The sequence below is a fragment of the Protomyctophum parallelum genome (assembly GCF_964188405.1).
Source record: "Protomyctophum parallelum genome assembly, chromosome: 9".
NCBI classification, from domain to species: Eukaryota; Metazoa; Chordata; class Actinopteri; order Myctophiformes; family Myctophidae; genus Protomyctophum; species Protomyctophum parallelum.
Window position 1 is genome coordinate 12,805,209 of NC_139706.1, and position 21,139 is coordinate 12,826,347.

Sequence of the window (21,139 nt, forward strand, 5' to 3'; positions counted from 1 at the left end):
AAGAGAACGAACAATGCATGTTAGGCTACTCTGTAAATCCTTTCTCTCCTCCACTTGTTTCTATCGTTTACTATTTCCTGTCCTACATCCACTTCCCATCCACAACCTACTGTACATAGGCCTACTATACCCTCTCAACAGCCGGTAGACTAATTGCTACCTTCTCATCATCTCATGCATGAATTAAAACTATTTTGCAGACCATATATTACCAAAGACCCCGAGCCCTGCACAAGAAATTCTCATTTCAATGAGTGAAATAAGGAAGGAGGCTCTGCCAGACTGAGCTCAGTCCAAGACAATCTCTCTCTCCATGTCACTGTTTAGTAGCAGTGTGGCGCCACTAGGAAGCCATTCTGACATGTGATATTTATAGATCTGTGCTAACAAATATTTAATGAACATTAGCAAGCAGCTCTAACCATGGCAGCACTGCTCCAATAAAACACTTTGTGTCCGTTGAATGGGAATTAGTAGGCTATTTGCTGTGTATTGTGTAAGTATACTGATTATAAACAAGACTAGTTTAGATGCATTCATCATCATTATCATCAACTGGCCATTGGAGATATGCACCCCAATGAGCCCATGGATTTATTTGTTTGCAAGAATGAATCAATGTATAGACTACTCGACTGTCTCAATGCACGTTCTTTGTGGGCTGTATCCATTATCTCATCTAATTCTATGCTTTCTAATTTATTGATTCTTTGAGTTTATAATAGGCTACTGAATCACACAACAAATGCTCAGTTCTAACTGCACTTTCGCATTGTCACCACAAGATGGTGCTAATTTAACTCATATAGCCTACGGTGGTCCAACGACGTGCTTCAAATAGAGCGTGCATCTGTGCGTGTCATAGAGTATTGGGGTGCGTGTCGGTGAACGTCTTCCCTCCCCCCCAAACGTGGCGTTTAGTCTACATCCCATAGCGCGAAGGGACCGACAGTTGAAATGTTGTACAAATATTTGTCTTAACATTTTAAATAATTTTATACAGGCCCTAATTGCATTGCAGCCTATATACTTTTATTGATTATTATTGTTAGCCTATTATTATAAAATGAAAAATATACTCTCAAAAGTTGCAGTCAGAAATGATTGAAAAATAATATTAATATGAAAAAGCTCATTTGGATTATGCCATACTTAATACAAGATAACTTATATATTTGGGGTCGTAGGCAGCATTAATCTCCCTGCTTTTCTATTGAGACATTTAGATCTTGTCAAAGGTCACGTCTCAACTAGACACAGAATCTGATATGAATTTTGGTCAAGATTCAATTTATTTAGCAAGCAAGCAGCTCTATTAGATCAATGGTAACATTTCAGCACAACACACAGGAAACCAGGTTCAAATCCGTAGAAGAGGAAAGATTTATTTATCTTTGCAATGGTTTTACAAAATAGTATAGTGGACGTGTGAGTTAATTGGAACCAGAATACTCTGACAAACCTGACAATACAAAGTGATTGATGAAGTAATGAATACAAGAAACAACACATTATTTTTTTCTGCCACCTTTATTGAATACAATGGGTCATTTTATGACTTTTTCAATACAACTTTACTTCCAACAAACAATACACAGGCACATCACTTCCCTTTGTCACTTCCTACATCCTCCCGTTACCACCCAGCCAGTGATCAATATGAGGTGAGATCCCTAGTGTCCACCACAGGGTCATATTTTATGACGAGTTTTTATGGTGAGTTGTATTGTAGAACTTATTATTCAGCATCCTTTCCCTGTAAAATAGGAGTATATTATTAGATATTTAACATGATTTTTTTTTCATCTTAGACAGCCAACATAATAAACCTTGATATTGCACAACACATGCATTTACCTTAGAGTCACGACTTTTAGTTCTCATCTTGTTGACCTGGGATTCAGCGATGTCAGCACGCTCCTCTGCCTCCTCTAGCTCATTCTGAACCTTTCTGCACTTAGACAGGTGAGTGTTGGCTGCTTCCTCCTACAATATTATGATAGAGATGGTTCAAAGCTTCAATATTTGAAAAGAGCACCTTACAGTCCAAGCAAGACAATTTCAGAAAAACTGTAAAGTGTGGTTGTGGCTAATGTTCATGTTAGTGTTATTATTTCACAACACTCTGCCAATGGCGAACACAACTAAAGATGTATATTGTCTTACCGCTTCCTCAGCCTGCCTCTTGTAGCCCTTCACCTTCATCTGCAGTTTGTCTACCAGATCCTGAAGCCTGGCAACATTCTTCTTGTCCTCTTCAGTCTGAAGTGAGAGTGAATTTATGACATTTATAGTTCTTTGTATTTGTATTTTGTAGTTCATGCAATCTATTCATTTAGTTAGTGGCATGATGGATATTTAAGTGAACATGATATACTGTACAGTACCTGGTATGTCAGCTCCTTTACTCTCCTCTCGTACTTGCGGACACCTTTAATAGCGTCTGCTCCACCTCTCTGTGCATTGTCGACCTCTCCCTCCAGTTCACGCACCTTCACAAAGGAATTATGCACTATGAAATTACTTATTCTTATTTCATTGACTATAAGCTGTGTTGAAGTAAACCACATCTTACCCTAGACTCCAGTTTCTGGAGCTGCTTCTTGCCTCCCTTCATAGCCAGGTTCTCAGCCTCATCCAGACGGTGCTGCAGGTCCTTGACTGTGACCTCCAGGTTCTTCTTCATCCTCTCCAGGTGAGAGCTGGTGTCCTGCTCCTTCTTCAGCTCCTCGGCCATCATAGCAGCCTGGAAAGAAGATAAAATTTATATAAATTCACATGTTGACTGCGAGAAAATATCTTGTAATATAACAGGTAATAATAGGGTAATAAACAGATACTAATCGTGGTCATAAGACCAGAGGAAACAACAACATCATAGGGGGGCAAAACCTGTGAAAAACATGGATTCATGTTGTAAACAAGGCCTGTCCAGGCTCCGTTCAGCTTCCTAGGTTAATACTACTTCTGGTAGACTGGAAATGTGGCTTTTCAAAATTAGATTTAAATTAGAATTAGATTCCTAATTTCTGTTTTTGTGTTAATAATGGAGCTGGGAACTTCTCCTTTGGTCCACCCATTCCTGGGACATGTGAGAATGATCCAGTGAAAAGAATAGCAAAAAAGAAAAAGAAAATCAAAAGCCCATTGTGGGATCACTCTCTCACTAAACAGGGGTGAAATTCACCCAAACACTAATTAAAAAACAGGGATGTGGTCAGGGAAACAAACCTGCCCTCTATGATGTCACTGAGCATCATGAAGGTACAGTACTGAAAGAACTTCTGAACAGAAATAAAATGTATGTCGCCGACTCGCCACCTCTGTGTCGCCAACCGACACAAAGGAATGTGGGTGTGGAATTCTCTCAATTGTAATAATTAAGCATGCCATAAGGATGTCTAATTGTCCTGGTATATTGGATAAGAGGCAGAGCTCCTAACTTACATCAGTGATGGCTTTCTTGGCCTTGTCCTCAGCATTCCTTGCTTCTGAAACACTGTCATCCACTTCACCTTGGACCTGGATCAGGTCGGTTTCAAGTTTCTTCTTGGTGTTCGCAAGGCTTGTGTTCTAAAATAAAGATTCAGTTTAGCAATGCAAGTATGAATGAGTTGTATGTTAAAAAATATCTTGTTGAGTTTTTCCATTGACTTACCTGAGAGTGCAACAGTCCAGCGCGCTCACTGGCATCCACCAGTTCTTGCTCAGCCACTTTGCGGCCTCTCTCTGTCTGTTCCACAGCCACTCTCAGCTCCTCGATCTCAGCGACCATTAGGCCGTTCCTACGCTCCACCATAGCAGCTTGCTCCTTGAAATCTTCTTGGCCTCTGCAAGCATCATCAAGGTGCACTTGGGCATCCTAAAATAAATCACATTTGATGTGGTCACGATAAGAGAAACATCAGAATGTGATTTGTTCAAAGCAGTTCCATTGTTTGAAGATGTGTCTAAATATGTTTTGCACCTTAAGCTGTCCCTGAACGTTCCTCAGCTGCTTCTGGGCCTCAGAAGCCTGGCGGTTGGCGTGACTCAGCTGAACCTCCATCTCGTTCAGGTCTCCCTCCATCTTCTTCTTGATTCTAAGGGCATCATTTCTGCTCCTGACCTCAGAATCCAGAGTGCTCTGCATGGAGTCAACCACCCTCTGGCTGTTCCTCTTGATCCCCTCCATCTCTTCATCCTTCTCTGCCAGCTTCCTGTCCACCTCACCCTTGATCTGGTTGAGCTCCAGCTGGACACGGAGAATCTTGGACTCCTCGTGCTCCAGAGTACCCTGAAATGCAATACAGGATCAAAAGGTTGTAGGACTTTTTTTAATATAACATCCATCAATATACTGCTACACTGTTTGAATGTAAAACATATTGAAATAAATAAAACTTTAGGTTATAGATGTCTGTATTTTATTTATTACCTCTGCTTCCTCCAGGGCTGTCTGGATCTCTGACTTCTCTGTCTCTGTCTGCTTCTTGGACTTCTCCAGCTCATGGATGCTCTTTCCAGTCTCACCGATCTGTTCAGTCAAGTCTGAGATCTCCTCTGCAGTGGATTGAAAGTAATTAATCAGTCAGCAAATATTTTGTTTTTGCATTTTTGCAAATTGCATTTTAATAAAGTTGTAGCCTGATCCACCATTTGATCTGTTTATTTTAAGTTTTTGTTGCTCTTAAAAGAATGATCTGAAAACGTACGTTGCAGGTTCTTGTTTTCACGCTTCATGGTCTCCAGTTGGTCCAGAGACTCCTCGTAGGAATTCTTCATCTTAAACAACTCAGTGCTGAGAGAACGAGCCTCTTTCTGAGCTCCCTCCAGTTCTGCCTGTCCCTCTTCAAATTTCTGCTTCCATTCTGCCAGGACCTGCATACAATTTGTAATGAAATGTGTCATTTACCTCCACTTTAAGGACCGGCACACCATTTGTAATGAAATGTGGCATTTACCCCACTTTAAGGACACAAAAACTATTTTGTAATAATGTACGTCAAAGCACCTTATCGAAGTTCCTCTGTTTCTTGTCGAGGTTGGAAGCCAAACCATTGGCCCTCTCCACATCAATCATGAGGTCTTCCACTTCACCCTGGAGTCTCTGTTTGGTCTTCTCCAGAGAGGCGCACTTGGAATTCACAGCCTCGATTTGCTCCTCAGCCTCCTGAAGACGCTGGGCGAGCTTCTTCCTGTTGATCAGTTTTCAATGGAATTCGATTATTGTGGGAAATGTTTTGTATAGTGAGTGGAGCCTACGTGTGATGCGTTTTGACCTTGTAGATCTGATAATTCCACTCTTTCTGATTTTTTTTTATTTTTACATTTTGACATTGAAATGAATATCACGATTATGCCCATTTAGAATTATTTTAATCTCAAGCGATTATCTCAGATAATTGCGATTGTGAGACAGGCATAGTGGTACCCTGACAGTGTAAAACCGAGCCCCCAGAGCATCTGGGAATTGAAATTAATAGTGGGGGCTGTCCGCTCTCTAGTTTATATACCGGTATAACTCTATGGTAAAAACACTGCTGACTTACTTGGCCTCCTCCAGCTCCTCAGTGCGTTGGACAGCATCAGTCTCATACTTGCTCCTCCACTGACACACCTCAGCGTTGGCCTTTGACATTCCACGCTGCAGCTCTGCCTTCGCCTCCTGCTCCTCCTCAAACTGCTCCCTCAGAAGGTCACAGTCATGGCGAGCTGATTGCACAGCATGAGCAAGGGCATTCTTTGCCTGCCAGAAGAAAATAGAAAAAACAATGTCAGCTGAATGAAATGACAAAGATTATGAAACTAAAAGGGAAAATAATCTGTTCCTCACCTTAACCTCCTCTTCAACAAGTCTCTTCAACTCCTCAATCTGTTGGGTGAAGGCCTGCTTGCCTCTTGTGAGCTGAGAGACCAGAGCTTCTTTCTCTTCCAGTTGACGACCAAACTCACCTAATTAGACATTTGAATATTAATTTCAAACATTTCAAACATATCATCGGTCCTGGAATCACTGTGGATCAAAAGCATTATCTCTAATAGCGTCAATTTACCATCGACAAACCATGTAGACAAATGATTTATGATTAAATTAACATTTACCGTTCTCTGTCAACAGTCTTGCTCTCTGAGCACCGATATCATTGATCTGGCGAACGTTTTCATCACTCTTGGCCTTGATTTCACTAAGTTGATCCTCAAGGGTGCGGCACATCTTCTCAAGATTTCCCTGGAAACGAACATTATGTTCAATCATCTTTTTTTTCAGATAGGTTCATTTCTTTGATAAAGCAAAGCCAATCGATGGAGTCTATAATCCCGCCCTCCGGTTTATAACTGTATGGTTTCCTTACCCAACACTATCTTAACAGCTTCATAACATTTAGAGTTTGCAATCACCATACTCGTTCACAAGATTACTTGTTTTAAACATTCCCACTGTTAAATCTGAGCTATAAAGACTGCCTTTTAATGCCATGTGAAACTATCAGTTTTAAAATTTGAGTATTTAATTTAACTTTAAACACCTTATTTTGTCTCAAGAATGATATTATACCACGGCATTTCATCATACCTTTGCCTTAGCAACAGCCTCCATGTTGCTGGACAGGTCATCGATCTCCATCTTATATTCACTCTTCTCCTTCTCCAGTTTCTGCTTGACTCTCTGGAGGTTGTCGATCTGTTCACCAAGTTCCGCCACACTGTCGGCCTGTTTCTTACGGAGAGCAGAAGCAGTGGCCTCATGCTGCAGGGTGGACTCTTCAAGGTCACGACGCAGCTTCTGGAACTCAGCCTCGCGCTTCTTGTTCATCTCGATCTGAGAAGCGGTGGCGCCTCCAGCCTCCTCCAGCCTCTCACTGATCTCTTCAAGTTCCCTGGAGAGATCGGCTCTCTGCTTCTCCACTTTGGCACGAGCGGCACGCTCTGCCTCGATCTCCTCCTCCAGTTCTTCAATACGAGCCTTTCAAATGAATGATGTTAGATTAACAACTGAAAATAACCATTCACACTTAGGCCTACTTATTATTAATGATTTTACAGAAAATAAAAATACCTGGAGTTCTTTGATCTTCTTCTGCAGCTGGGCCCCCAAAGATTGTTCATCCTCAATCTTACTCAGAAGCTGGCTTACTTCAAAGTCCTTCCTGATGAATACAGTCAATAGTCATATTTTAGCATCATTCTGCAGGTGGTTTCTCTCATTACAGACATTTCATATGTTGGTGCACATTACTTCTTTATCTTCTCATCAGATTGCTGCTTGTCATTTTCCAGGTCCATGACGGATTCCTGGGCCAGTTTCAGATCACCCTCAAGCTTTCTCTTGGCTCTCTCCAGGTCCATGCGGAGCTTCTTCTCTTGCTCCAGAGAACCTTCCAACTGCACAACAATGTATTGTTCTTATTAATCAGTACAACAATAAACATACGTAAGTAAGTAATAAACATATAATATTAAAGATGGAGTGCCGTGATATTTGTATCTTTTCCAGTTTTTCATGTGTTTATAAGGTGACAGTACTTCATTAGACCCCTTGGTGTGGTTGTTATGTGCAAGGTTCAAGGTTGCAATGATGTCTTCCCTTTGTATTTAGGGTTTCTTCCTGGAGGCTGAAACCTTGACAGTCAAACGTGCCAATGAAAAAACAGTGATATAGTAACATCACAAAATCATCCCCTCCCCTAACCCCTCCCTCTTTATCATCCAATAACAGCTGTGGCTTCAGTTCAGGTGGATCACCACCCAACACCGCAAACCAGGCATACTTAACTGGTGGGCGTGTCCACATAAAAACAACATTTTAACAAATACTGTACACTTTTTGGGGAAAGAATTGTCCACCTCATATAATAATAGTACCTGATGATCATGTTTTAGGGTGGAAAAAAAATCACTGCACTCCATCTTTAAATTAAAAACATCTGATTCCCTTTGGTAAACTCACATCGTCAACTTGCTGCTCCAGCTTGGTCTTGGCCTTGGTCAGAGTGTTGACTTTGTCCTCCTCTGCCTGCAGGTCATCCAGGGTTTGCTGATGGGCCTCTTGGAGGGCTTTTTTCTCCTTGGTCAGCTTAGCGACGCTCTCATCCTGAGACGCCATCTCCTCAGTCAGGTTCTTCACCTGATAGAAGCAAAACATAATGTGTTGTCATAGAATGGATCAAATTCAATCAGTACTTTTCAAAGTGGATTCCAGGGATACTCAGGGTTCCTTTAGGGGAGGGGGGTTCTGAATTGACCCTTACAAGTCTGTAACTTTGACAGTATAGATTGACCCTTACAAATCTGTGACTAGAGTGTATGCTCTTGAGTATAATCTATACCTTGTTTTCAGTGGCGTGTTTCTCCTTCTCCACTTTGGCCAAGGTGAGCTCCAGGTCATCAATGTCCTTCTTGAGCTCAGAGCATTCATCCTCCAGCTTTCTCTTCTTGGCAGTCAGTTCTGCATTGATCTCCTCCTCGTCCTCCAGTCTCTCGGTCGTCTCTTTGAGCTTTGCCTCCAACTGGATCTTACTTTTAATAAGACCTTCACATCTCTCCTCAGCATCATTCAGAGCCTCGTCTCCCTAGTTGTCAATGAAAATGAATTTGTCAGCATTTGTTCTGGGTGAGGTGAGGACAAGGAAGAAGCTGGAGGGGTGCAGTGCTAAGTTCCGACACGTGTTTTGGTCCAACGGTCATTAGACTGACCACCTACCTCTATCCCTAACATAACCACAACCGCAATCACGGGAGCAGCACATGTTTGAGTTGTAGTCCGACCGTTGTTCCCGCATGTCGGACTAATGCTCAAACTAATCAAACTCCTCCAAAAGGATATAATATAGTAGTGTATCAACCTCCTTCAAAAGGATATACTATAGTAGTGCGTGGGTGAATAGCAGTTGCATATTCAAATTCACCCTCCCCACAGAAGAATGTCAAATTGGGTCAGGCCCTTGTACTGAACAGCCGTTCGACCACCAGGCATTCTCTGCCATGGTCTGCAATGTATACCATGGCAGAGAATGCCTGGTGGTCGACTCTTATCATACATTCTACTTTAGATAAAATATTTAAAGGGCAATATCACTTTGGTAGAGGGTTGGGTTGTGTATTTACCTTGCCATCATGATGTTCTCCAAATGTGGACAAGAAATAAAAAAGAATTGCTCTAGTAATTAGAAATTGATCATTCAAAATATTCTCCTCATTGACTTACATTGTACACTGAGACAGCTCACAAAGTCACTGAAGGAGGAGAGGACACTGGAGCTGCAGCTCTCAAAGTCACTCTTAGAGTACGTAAACAAACAAACAAAGCTGATTCAGACAATATAGAGCATCACCAAACCCAGTTCTGTTAGTTTTTTTTAAATAAAATGTATAATCCCATTAGGAAGAAAACCCGGACTGGATCCGTGGATCCAGATCCAGATCTTCAAATAGTAAATTCAACAGGAAGTTAACATTATTATTAAAAACAAAAACAGTACTGGGTTTGGTGATGCTCTATATTGTCTGAATCAATATTGTTTGTGTTCATTTAAAAGAGTGACTTTGAGAGCTCTTTCAGCGTACAATGTAAGTCAACGAGGAGAATATTTAGAATTATCAATTTCTAATCAATGGAGCAATTATTTTTGATTTCTTGTCCACCTTTGAGTTACATCATGGCAACGTGATTATACAACTTAAAACTCAAAAAAGTGGTCTTGCCCTTTAAGATGATAAACAATATGAAATATTAGCAACATTTCCTGTACAAGTGTAGCTACTTACTGATGCCGATGATGCTGCAAGGTTATTCTTCTCCTGCACCACAGCTATCAATTTCTCTTCCAGTGTCTTCTTCGAGGCCTGGGCAGTGGCCAGGTCAGTCTTCATCTTTTCATAGTTCTCCTTCATGTTCTGCAGTTCCTTCTCAGTCTCAGCACTCTGCAAGAGAGGCTTGATCTTGTAGTAGACCATCATCCATGGCCAGCTTTTCACATTGACGAATGAGCGGACGTTGAACTGGATGCTGTAAATGGCCTCTCTGTGGACAACAGTGGATCATGATTGAAATGTAGATTGAGGGTTTCCATGTAATACGCCTGCAGGCTGTTATTATATAATTGTGTCATTATAGTTGTACTATTGTTGTTGTTATTATTGCTGTTGGTATTATTGTTGTTAACCGCCGCAATGTAAATGCAGGATGACCCCCCCATCCTATAGCCTGATTCTGCTAGAGGTTTCTTCTGCTGTTTATTAAGGAGATTTTTCCTTGCCACCATCATCAAAAGCTTGCTCTACAATATTTGCTATATTATTACAATGATTTGACACTTTATTTCTTTTATTGAATAGATGTTTTCAAAGTACCTCCTAGCCGTCATCTTGACATACTCCTTCCTCATGATGTAACCCCTTGCGATTGCCTGAGTCATGCCGACCAGAGCAGCCAGCTTTTCATCTCGCATCTCTTCAAGGACACCCAGCAGACCAGCTTTGAAGAACACCTGAATACAATGTCACAAACATTGTAACTAAACTATATAAATCTATTTTAGTCCTCTGTCCATTATGTTAAACCAGATTGGGAGTGTGTTTACCTTGGTGTGTCCAAACCTGTAATCATCAACAGGTACGTCAATGGACCCAAGCAGCTTCTCAGATGCCTTCTTGTTGTCCATGAACGCGCCTTCGGGACATGCGCTGGCGTTCAGTACTTTGTATCTGTTTAGCAGAAGTTCATGGTCATTTTGCATGCCTCCCGTTAATACGTTTGGAACTAAAAGCTGCTGGAAAAAGGAATTGATACCTCTGCTTGAAGTCAGCATAGGGGATTCTGCTTGGGAAGCCCTTTCTACAAATTCTGATGCCCTCCAGCACACCATTACACCTCAGCTGGTGGATGACCAGGAAGTTCTCCATCAATCCTGTAAATATGTTGCTTCATTATTATTACAACAAAATAGTTACGCACTGGCCAAAGTTGCATTTAATGAGTCAAAACGAGTCAACCAAAATAGAAATATAGGCCCTAGGGCTAAAGCAAATTGTGAGGACAGTGTCTGGTTAGTCAGTCTCCTAGATGCAGTGGGGTTGCTGTACAATAGCCTAATCCAAGTAATGAACCTATCTCCAATGTCAAATCTTTCCATCACTGAGAACAAGTATGAATATTCCACCTGGTCGAAAGCCTTTTCCGCATACAAGGTCTTCCTTAGGGCCTCTAGAAGAGAATTGATAAGGCGTCAAATGTTTCTTTTCTGTTTACCTGGAGTCTTGGACTCGTTGGGAATCAGGCAACGCACAAAGTGAGGATGTGTGCTCCTCAAGTTGGTCATCAGCAACTGCAAGTTTGCCTATTGAGACATAAAGGTTTATAATTAGTCAAAAGTGATAGAATGTTGTAGTTTTTCTTCCACTATACTTATTTGAACTCTTTAGATACTACTTACTTTGCAGATTTAGATTGTTTTTAAAAACATACTTTAACGACATAAACCCTATTTCAAACTTTAATTCCAACATTTAAAGACTATTTTTTACATGGATATATAATGTTGATAATAATAGCGCTTCATTCTTACAGGGATATATGTTGATAATAATGAAAAGATATTATTACCCTGAAAGCACTAGACACAGTCTGCATGGAACCACCCTTCTTCTTGCCTCCCTTCTTGGTATTATCTGTTTATATTAGAATCATGAGTTATCATTAGTTATATAGAATGAAAATGCTTCCCTTCTTGTCAGTTTCTGAATGTTTATAGTATTGATATAACAATACCTTCAGGCTTAGGTGGGGGATAGAACACATTATATTATTGTCCTATATTAATTTGCTGTTGTCCCGCCCCCTTTGTGTTCCTATTGGCTGGGGTACAGCCATAACTCCAGTTCCCAATATGCTAAATGCTCCAAACCAGTTGTAATAAACATACCTTCAGGCTCAGGTGGGGGATATAACACACAGAGCAGCTTCACTGTAGACTTCTGGTACAGCTGCACCACAGAGTCGTTGAGAGGATCCTTGTTCTTCTCTAGCCATCCTGTGATGCTGTTGATTGATTAATTGAATACTTTATTAACAGTTTTTTAACAAAAGCCTATCGCTTGTTTCCATTGGGGTCCTCCATACTCAATTAATCGAAAACTGTAGTCCACAGTTCCGGTTATATTATATTATATAATGTATAATTATATATAGAGTGCATATATGCATACTATAGGGTTCTGTTCACCTGTAGTCCACAGTTCCAGCATAGTGGACCAGGGAGAAGTGAGCCTCACCCTTGCCTTTACCAGGCTTGGGTTTCTCAAAGGCCTTGTTCTTCCCCAGATGCAGGTCAATCAACTTCTCTGCAAAACTTTTGTCTGTAGCTTTTGGGAACATGCACTGCTCTTCAAGGCTGGAGAAGATGCCCAAGGGCTTTGGGAAGGAGATAAAAGAGACAAATCAACAAAAGCTTAGTGCCAATGACAAAAATAAATATGTGTGTTGTGTTTGTGTGTGTGTGTGTGTGTGTGTGTGTGTGTGTGTGTGTGTGTGTGTGCGCGCGCGCGCGCGCGCGCGTGTGTGTGTGTGTGTGTGTGTGTGTGTGTGTGTGTACATTATGTCCATTAAAGCACAAAATAATTGTATACCTTCAATGAACGCAATGCTGATACCTAAGTCCATAGCAATACATAATAATATAATACGCTATACTATTAATAATTCTATACCTTCTCAATCAGCTCAATGCAACAGTGAATGTATTCAGATCAATTGCAGGCAGCCAAGTCCATGTACAGTACCTACCTTCTCAATGAGCTCAATGCAGATAGCCAAGTCCATGCCGAAGTCAACGAGATCCCAGGGAATTCCCTCTTTCATGTATTCTTCTTGTTCCAGAACAAACATGGTGTGGTTGAAAAACTGTTGCAGTTTCTCATTGGTGAAGTTGATGCACAGCTGCTCCAGGGTGTTGAACTGTGAGAGGAAATATCATTAGCCCAATCTCTTGTAAATGTGTAACTGTGACAAAAATATTTAGTCTCCAACTTAAAACAAGTCCATGCTTACATCAAAGATTTCAAAACCAGCGATGTCCAGCACACCAATGTAGAAGTTTCTCTGCTGCTTGGTGTCCAGCATCCCGTTGATCTTAATGACCATCCACAAGAACAGCTTCTCATAGATGGACTTGGCCAAGGCACTGACTGAGTTCATTGTCTAAAGGAAATAAGAACATTATAGTGAATTACACAATTTAAGCAATTCTAGCCTTTGCATAAGCCTGCAAGGTTTTCAAGGCTAGACCAAGTGCTACGCCTAGGGTGGAGTCTGAAGAGGTGACTCTTCAGATTACGGTGGAAGATTCTGAGTTTGTCTGCAGTTCTAACTGCAATGGAAAGTTTATTCCAAAAGTTTGAGAGCCAGAAGGGAGAAGAGTCTCTCCCGAGAGCTTTAGGGAAGGTTGACAGCTTCCCTGTGTTAGCTGATCTGAGTGAGCGGGATCGGTTTTAGGGTTGGATACACAATAGAGGGTATGCACATGCATAAAGTGAATGGCAAATCGAGTGGCACAGTGAGTGACAGTCAGTTAAATGCAATCAAATACAACTTCTCTATTTGGCTGTCAAGGCCAGAAAGTAGTTTTTTGCCACTTAGTAGACATTCCTGCATAACTTCCGGGTTTGATGATTATGTCACGCGCATACCCTAGTCTATACACAAGGTGTAGTCATATATACTGTGTATATATATATATATATATATATATATATATATAGTTTTTTTTATATGTTTTTTTAAAAGATTTGTTTTTTGCTTGTTTGCCTTCATTGATAGATACAAGTGAAGATGGACAGGAAAGAGGGAGAGAGAGACCGTGAAAAACATGGACCAAACGTCGTCATGAACAGGACTCAGACACACAACGCACTACGGGCAGAGCCTAGATATGTGGCATGCGCCTGTCCTGGACCACTAGGCCAGCAGGCGCCAAACATGTCAGTAGAGGTACTTGGAACTGCACATGTTTCTGCAGTGTGCTGTTGTTTTTGTAGCAAAAATGCAGGGCAAAGGTTTTTCCTTGGCATTGGTCAAAGTTTTAAGCAAATCAGTGCAGTTACCTGTAAAAATGCAAATCGGCCTGTTATAGTGCCACCATGAGGCTGATTTGAAATGTTTCAAGTGGCATTACTTCCTCGGCTGTATGGGAATATGCGTGCAAAATTTCACAGAAATTGCACACTGCGTTCATGCATTTTGTTCAGTTTAAGACCCAGCGTTGCTTTATAGCAACAATTTAATTGTAATTAATTACCTAATTATTATTTTCTTGCTGTTCTTTTTTCACCTAAACATCATCAGTGATGTTCATTGCAATGCCATTGCAATGCCATTGGTCATGATATTTGCATATAAATACCCCCCACAGAGGCTGAAATTCACACAAATTAACCTATGACTTTTGACCTTTAACCCTAATAAAAGTAAGTAAAATAATTGTAATATATGTTTTTTTTGTGATCATTAGAATGTCTAGAACATGTTTTATTCATTATTGTGAAAGATATCCCCCAAATGTAAATTATTAATTTATTATATTGTTATATAATTATTATATAATGTGCATAACATTTTCATCAAACTTTCTTTTTTCATTTTTTTTTTACATTTTTTTTAACCTAATTCCTAGTAGTACAAAGTAGTAGTAAGTTTGAAATCTCTTTTTTGCAAGTAGAAATGAATCCGGTCTTAGAGGGTTAATGGATATAGAGATACTGTGTACCGGTTTGCATGATGTTTTGGGGCAGAGGTTCTGCTCTGGGATCCACCGATCCAGGGAGTGTGCATGCATAGTTTCGCGGCCAAACAGTGCCTGAGAATAGCTGCTCAGAGACACACAGACATGGTGCAAAACATAATCTCTACCTCGCCTTCAGCCTGGCTGAGACAATAATGTTGGATGATCATTTTAATAATGATTTAAAACAGTCTGGACACAACTTATAAGGTGTGTATGAAATCAGAACATGGAAATAATGTAACTTTACTCACCTGTGGCACAGTTTGTCCTTTAGTGACATATTCATTTCCCACTTTAACTCTGGGGTAGCAGTATGCCTTAAGCATATCCGCTGAGTTCAGACCCAACAGGTAGCAGATCTTGTCAGCCACTGAAATGATCATACAATTTGCAATTTACGATTCAGGCATTTAGCAGACGCTTAATCCAGAGTGCGATTTAAGAAAGTTAAACACAATTGGTAATACATTGAATGCATACAGCTAGTAATCTAGGACCATTTAGGTAAACCAAATAACCTTCAGTATAAACAGTATAATATAAATAAATAATGACAATATATTGAAAATATATTTAGCTTAGTTCTTTTGAAATCCATTTTTTTGTTGAAGATGCAACTTACCCTCCGTGCCGTCTGGCTCCGCCTGTTCCTCACGCTGCTTCTGTTTGAAGGTCAACACCCCATGATGCATCACTGCACCGGTGAACTTGTAGATGGCCGCTTTCTCCTCAGCGTTGAAGCCCAGGATGTCAATAGCATCCTGAAGATTGAGATTAAGCATTATATTAGCAATCCAGTTTAAATAGGATTATTTTGGGAGATCATGGCCTGAAAACCACTGCTGTAGAAAATTTATTTTGCAGAGCAACTGCAATGTGAAATAATGTCCATTTACATCTGTAGCCTCCAACTCGACTTTGTCATCAATGCTGGCCACAGTGATCTGACCCATGCTGATCAACGGGAAGTCGTATGGGTTGTTGGTGATGAGACAACTTTCTGAGAAGGGATAAAAAAAAGTGTGAACATGTGTTTCTATTCATTAGTGTGGTTCAACCAGACTAGTAATGGTAACACTTTATTTTTTTACTTATTTCTAGAGTAACCCTAAACTTTGGTTCACTACTTATCCCACAGTTTTCATGGCACACACTTGACCGGCTTCATCGGGAATCGTATTTTGCTAAGAGAAATGTTTAATGTTTAATTGATTGAATTAATGTATTTGTGCATTACATTTCCCCATTGACATGAATCGGAAAATGCAAAAATTCAGGGCAGGTTCTTAATAATTATTAAAATTAATTAACTTATAATTATATCGGTCGTCTATATGGTGGCGCTATAACAGCCCACTTTATGTTTTGGCTTATAACTCTTGAACCGTAGGTCGTAAAATCAAATTTAATTTTTCCTTGGGTCATGACGCATCTCCACGTCAGGATAGATTTTCCGCCATTTTGAATTTTCTCCAAAACACACTTTTTGCTCCTCCTGAGTCCTAAAGATTATGTCCAAATATCACAAACATTTGTGCACATGATCTGAGGACCTATCCGATTAAAACAACACAGACAGAATTTTGATAGTGTGCATCGTGCGGCCGTAATCGTCGTCCAAAGTTAGTGGGAGGGGCCTATTTTACAAAAAACTTCCAATCCATCCCAAATTTGTCACGGGTGGTTTAATCAACCCAGAGTAAAAGGCAATTCCATTTTCATCCACAGGGGGTGCCGCAAATGCAAAAAAAAAAAAAAAAACATTTGTTGCAGAAATCTTATATTTGGGGGGATAAATCCCCTACAAATTACTTCCGCATGATCACAGGGGTGACGTGACATTGTAATTGGCTAGAATAATTAGTGGGAGGGGCCTATGTAACCGATTGCGGCAACCACAAAGAAATTGCGACTTTACTAGTTAATTTATGTTCTCACTGCATCATCAGTATAATTCCCCTTACCAATAATCCCAGGTAAGTGGTCGGTCATCATCTGGAAGAAGATATGGTAACCTCTCTCTAGAGGAAGCTGGTAGGTCACTCTAGACTTCTCCAGCAGATCTATATGGGTTGTACAACATAATTAATAATAATAATAATAATAATAATAATCTATATGGGTTGTACACAAGTCAAAATGTAATCCTCAAATATATATTTTCTTATCTCTGAACTTCATACTTACATGTCTCAATATCAGCACTGGCCAATTTACCCGCATTGTTGAAATGGATTCTGATGAATTTACCCTGTTTGATATAGCACAATTAGTTGCATCCGTCGTGTGGAATTATTGCAGGTTTACTCATAAAATGTCATTATTTTACACTTACAAAGCGAGAGGAGTTGTCATTCCTCACAGTCTTGGCATTACCATAGGCCTCCAGCAAGGGATTGGCTGCAATAATCTGATCCTCCAGTGACCCCTAGAATGTTTTAGACATCGCCCAATTTAAAATTTGGTCTGAATTATTTTAAATTGAATTGCTATATTTCATATAAATGCTTTATGTTCCAATTTTTTTTTGTTAAAGTTAAAAACATACAGTACATATACAGTACCTTAATTTTACCACTATCGGCGGCCGATTTCTCTCCACTAGCAGTTGCTGCTGTTGCAAAGTACTGGATGACACGCTTGGTGTTCACAGTCTTCCCAGCACCGGATTCTCCACTGGTTATAAACGCATACATTCAGATAAATGCACTTAGTGAATTTGTGTACAATGTTCTTTTTTTTAATGCCTAGTAGATGATGGAAACTTACGTGATCAGGACAGACTGGTTCTCTTTATCTGTAAAATGTAAAGCAATTTTTTTTGTCATGGATACACAGCACAAAACCATTGTAGTTATGTATTTGTTTACATTGTCCTGACTAGTACGTACCCATCAGCATGAACTGAAAGGCGTTGTCAGAGACAGAGAAGATGTGGGGTGGAGCCTCAATACGCTTCTTGCCTCTGTAGGCATTTACAACCTCCTGGTCGTACACTGGGAGCCACTTGTAGGGGTTCACAGTTGCACAGAACAAGCCAGAGTAGGTCTGAAGGGGAGAAGAGAGAGAACATTAACATTGAACATAACTTAAGAATCATGAGTTTGTTTGCATTTGTTTTTCTACGGTTTTTCATTTGATGATGTAATTTGTACTCTGTGTTTTTCTTTCTTTGACAGGTGAAATAGTGTACTGCTCTCAACATGTAGAAAAGCTTACATAGATCATCCATGCTGCATAACGCTCTTTGAGGTTATACAGGACAGAGGCTTCACTGAGGTAGGTCATCATGGCCATGTCCTCAATCTTGTCATACTTGGGAGGGTTCATAGGGTGCACATCCGCCTCAGGGACAGTTCTTTTCTAAAAAATAAAATATTAAAATAAAAGCACAACATCAGAATCTAATGTGATTATAGTTGTACTGTGCCACTATTTGATTTTATATACACCTACCTCTTTCTTGTCCAGCGTTTCCACGGTGACTTGTGTACCCTCCTTGCTTAAAATCTTACACTTGAGGTACAGCTCGCCCTTATCAGCCACATATGCTGCAGATTTGGCATCAAAGGGCGCAGTTTGAGCTTCCATTCTCTCCCTCTCTGGCTTACGGAGATAAATGGCGGCCTTGCCGTACTGCTTCATCTCTTCGTCCGTACTCATGGTGGCGGCTTTCTGTAGACATTTGAGGAGAGGAGAAGCAAGCACTCAGTCGGGTAGTTCACAATATAAGAATATTGGGTAGTCTATATAGAAAGGAATTCCAGCATTAACTTTTTATCCATTTAGGATTTTTTATTTATTAAAGGTTTACCCCCAGCAGCAGCAACAAACGGACGTTTCAGCTCTTCCTCTGCTTAATATTTTGTATTTATTTTATGCTGAGGAAGGCCTACGGTACATTTGTTACTGCTACTGGGTGTGAAACTTTAATATACAAAGAACAAATGGAACTTGAAAAAGTGCCCTTCTGGGCACAGGTCTCCACCATGAGGATAGGAGTGTGTGTGATGTTTGGCAAAATGTTTAGGAGTAAGGGCCGATTCATACTCCTATTTTACGCTGTTTCGGCACTGTAGTGCCGAAATGATTTCGGCTCGTCAGAAATATCCAGTAGCACCGAAGAGCCGACTTTAGGACGTTACCCCCCCCCCCCGAACCTCAAATTACGTCAAATTGTAGGCTCTACAGCGCCGAACCGACTTTTGAGTATGAATCGGCCCTAATAGAACCATGTTTCTTTGTTTTTTTTGTTTTTGCAACAATTTTCTTCATTTTGTTGAGGAAATGCAGAGCCAGAGCACTCATAGCATCTCTGAGGAAAGAATTCTGGATGAGCAGGACATGTGCAGCATTTTGTACAAAACGGGCCACTCCTGAAAACTTTGGAAGGCAATCTTAGTCAATCAGTGTAGAATCTGAGAAATCTCGGACTCGTCTTGATCACATGACTACAGAGATCAATCAGATGTTTTGATTTGCGTGAGATTTGGATGAAATCTGTGCGACTAACATAAACAATGTGTTTTGCAGAAATCGGCCTCATGGTGGCGCTATAACCGGCAGATGTGGAGGGATTTTGGGCAAATGTTTTTCCATGGCCTCTAGGGAGTGCGTATACATAAGTTGTATACAGATCGATGCAGTTATAGCCGGTCAAAACAGGAATTGCCCTGTTATAGCACCACCGTGAGGCTGATTTGGATAAAAATGTGTGGCATGTCGTCCTCGGCCTAGCCGTAAAATGTGTACGAGTAATCTACAGAAATGTGTTTTGCCTAAATCGGCCTCATGGTGGCGCTATAACAGGCTGTTGAGGAATATTTGGGGCAGAGGTTCATCGTTGGCATCCAGGGAGTGTGTGTGCAAAGTTTGGCATGGATCTGGCCAACGATGCCGGAGATTAGGTGGTAACGGACGGACGGAAGGAAGGCCGGACGGACAGACACACACGGACGGAGTGCAAAACATACTCTCTCCCCATGCCTTCCGCCTGGTGGAGACAATAAAAGTGTGTGCTGGTATGCCTTTCTATAGACAGACAATAGATGGTGTTGACGCCTTTGCTGACTTGACATCTGAGCAGATCAAGGACTATGCTAGGTTTAATAGAAAAATTATGAACACTCACTTTTCCCCTCTACCAGTAGCAGTGAAACCTTGAGTGCAGTACAAGTCCTAAGTGTGGGGGAAAAAACATAATTTTGAGTTGAATGATTTAGTATTATATGAATCCTATATTGTTCATTCTTGCCGCACAGCACTTCATGAGAGACATTTTTTAATTACTCATTAGTTCCACATCTGAAAAGAGTGATCCATTCCATCCAATATTATCACTGCATGCAATGAAATGAAATGATGCTTGCCCATTCACTTCTTTTCATTTGTTTGTTTGTTATTATTATTTATTTTTTTGTACTGAGGCAATGCTAGACTTTTTTTCTCCGTTTCTAATACACTTTAATTCCATTGTATGAATTATTAGAATTAAGGTTACATTCAGAGGTGCATGGGTATACACTAGCCAAACTGTACTCAAGTAAAATAATTGTAATTAATAATAATAACTCCAGTAGCTGACATTACATGCATAACATGTCTGGTTTATATGATTAGGATCAGCTAACATATAGCTTAGATATCTAACACATTAGTAGGACTATTAGACAGATGAAGTCTCACTCACCAAATGAAACGCTGAACACCTCTGCAGTGGGTCCGTGTGTCGCCCGCCTCAGCAGGCTTATATGAGTTGCTAATTGCATGCTATGCAGAAAGTAAATGTAGGAATGGCCTTTAATGGTGTTCTTGTTGACATTGCATTGCATTGCATTATGGTCAAACCATTCCCATGATACTGGATAGTGCATCTTGTAAATGTATGAGGTTTTTTATGAGTCAAATGTGTGCCATACCATGCCAGTGGCTATGACATAAAAATAGCTAAATTGGCAGGTGGTGGGGTGCCTGGTTTGGTATAATCATCACAGCATGACTTGTCAGATACATTAGTTTAATATTCAGTGAGAGTTGTAAGTAAAAGTGGGCTACATCAAAATTGTCCATTACTTGAGTAAATGTACTTAGTTAACTTTACACCACTGGTATTTCCATTGTATGCTTCACACTTCCACTGCACTTACGGTAATCTCAGGAGGAAACTTAAGCTTTAGTTACCTTTTGGGGGTGTTTGATGTTATTTTTGTTTTTTTGTTTTTTAGCCAGGGTCATATAGTTCAGATGGTTCAGATGTCAGACGTCTTAATGGCACTGGCTTCAATGTAGGAAACAGTGAACACTGGCACTTGATCACTCAACCTCCAGCCCATAAAAGGTTGTCTCAACTAACGTCATTTCTATTCCTTGTGCTCATCACA

At 40.4% G+C, this 21,139-nt stretch overlaps 1 protein-coding gene across 1 annotated transcript; it reads right to left on the reverse strand.

Moving 5' to 3' along the window:
- Nucleotides 1-1,511: 1,511 nt before the first annotated feature.
- LOC310864085 (myosin heavy chain, fast skeletal muscle-like) lies at nt 1,512-20,469 on the reverse strand. Its single transcript, XM_083772633.1, has 42 exons — nt 20,449-20,469; nt 19,891-19,937; nt 18,216-18,434; nt 17,979-18,122; nt 17,651-17,807; nt 17,529-17,556; nt 17,324-17,435; nt 17,095-17,187; nt 16,947-17,010; nt 16,724-16,822; nt 15,656-15,759; nt 15,382-15,520; nt 15,011-15,129; nt 13,028-13,177; nt 12,764-12,934; nt 12,204-12,391; nt 11,904-12,019; nt 11,585-11,649; nt 11,231-11,318; nt 10,772-10,889; nt 10,563-10,686; nt 10,333-10,469; nt 9,748-10,003; nt 8,310-8,552; nt 7,931-8,107; nt 7,220-7,365; nt 7,040-7,130; nt 6,557-6,946; nt 6,085-6,211; nt 5,816-5,934; nt 5,532-5,728; nt 4,994-5,177; nt 4,695-4,860; nt 4,418-4,542; nt 3,968-4,276; nt 3,659-3,862; nt 3,448-3,573; nt 2,576-2,746; nt 2,388-2,492; nt 2,167-2,262; nt 1,858-1,986; nt 1,512-1,756 (listed from the first exon to the last, which is right to left on the reverse strand). Exons 3-42 carry the CDS (start codon nt 18,420-18,422, stop codon nt 1,739-1,741), a joined length of 5,802 nt encoding a protein of 1,933 aa, XP_083628759.1. The 5' UTR covers nt 18,423-18,434; nt 19,891-19,937; nt 20,449-20,469; the 3' UTR covers nt 1,512-1,738.
- Between the last annotated feature and the right edge of the window lie 670 nt (nt 20,470-21,139).

What these genes read in the sequence shown, in the direction of transcription:
- LOC310864085 (XM_083772633.1), bottom strand. Translation starts at nt 18,422, where the DNA reads ATGAGTACGGACGAAGAGATGAAGCAGTACGGCAAGGCCGCCATTTAT. An exon ending in CTGGTTTTGAAATCTTTGAT is followed by an intron (nt 12,935 to 13,027) that starts GTAAGCATGGAC and finishes TTCCTCTCACAG; the next exon opens with TTCAACACCCTGGAGCAGCT. An exon ending in AGAAGATCAAAGAACTCCAG is followed by an intron (nt 6,947 to 7,039) that starts GTATTTTTATTT and finishes TTCATTTGAAAG; the next exon opens with GCTCGTATTGAAGAACTGGA.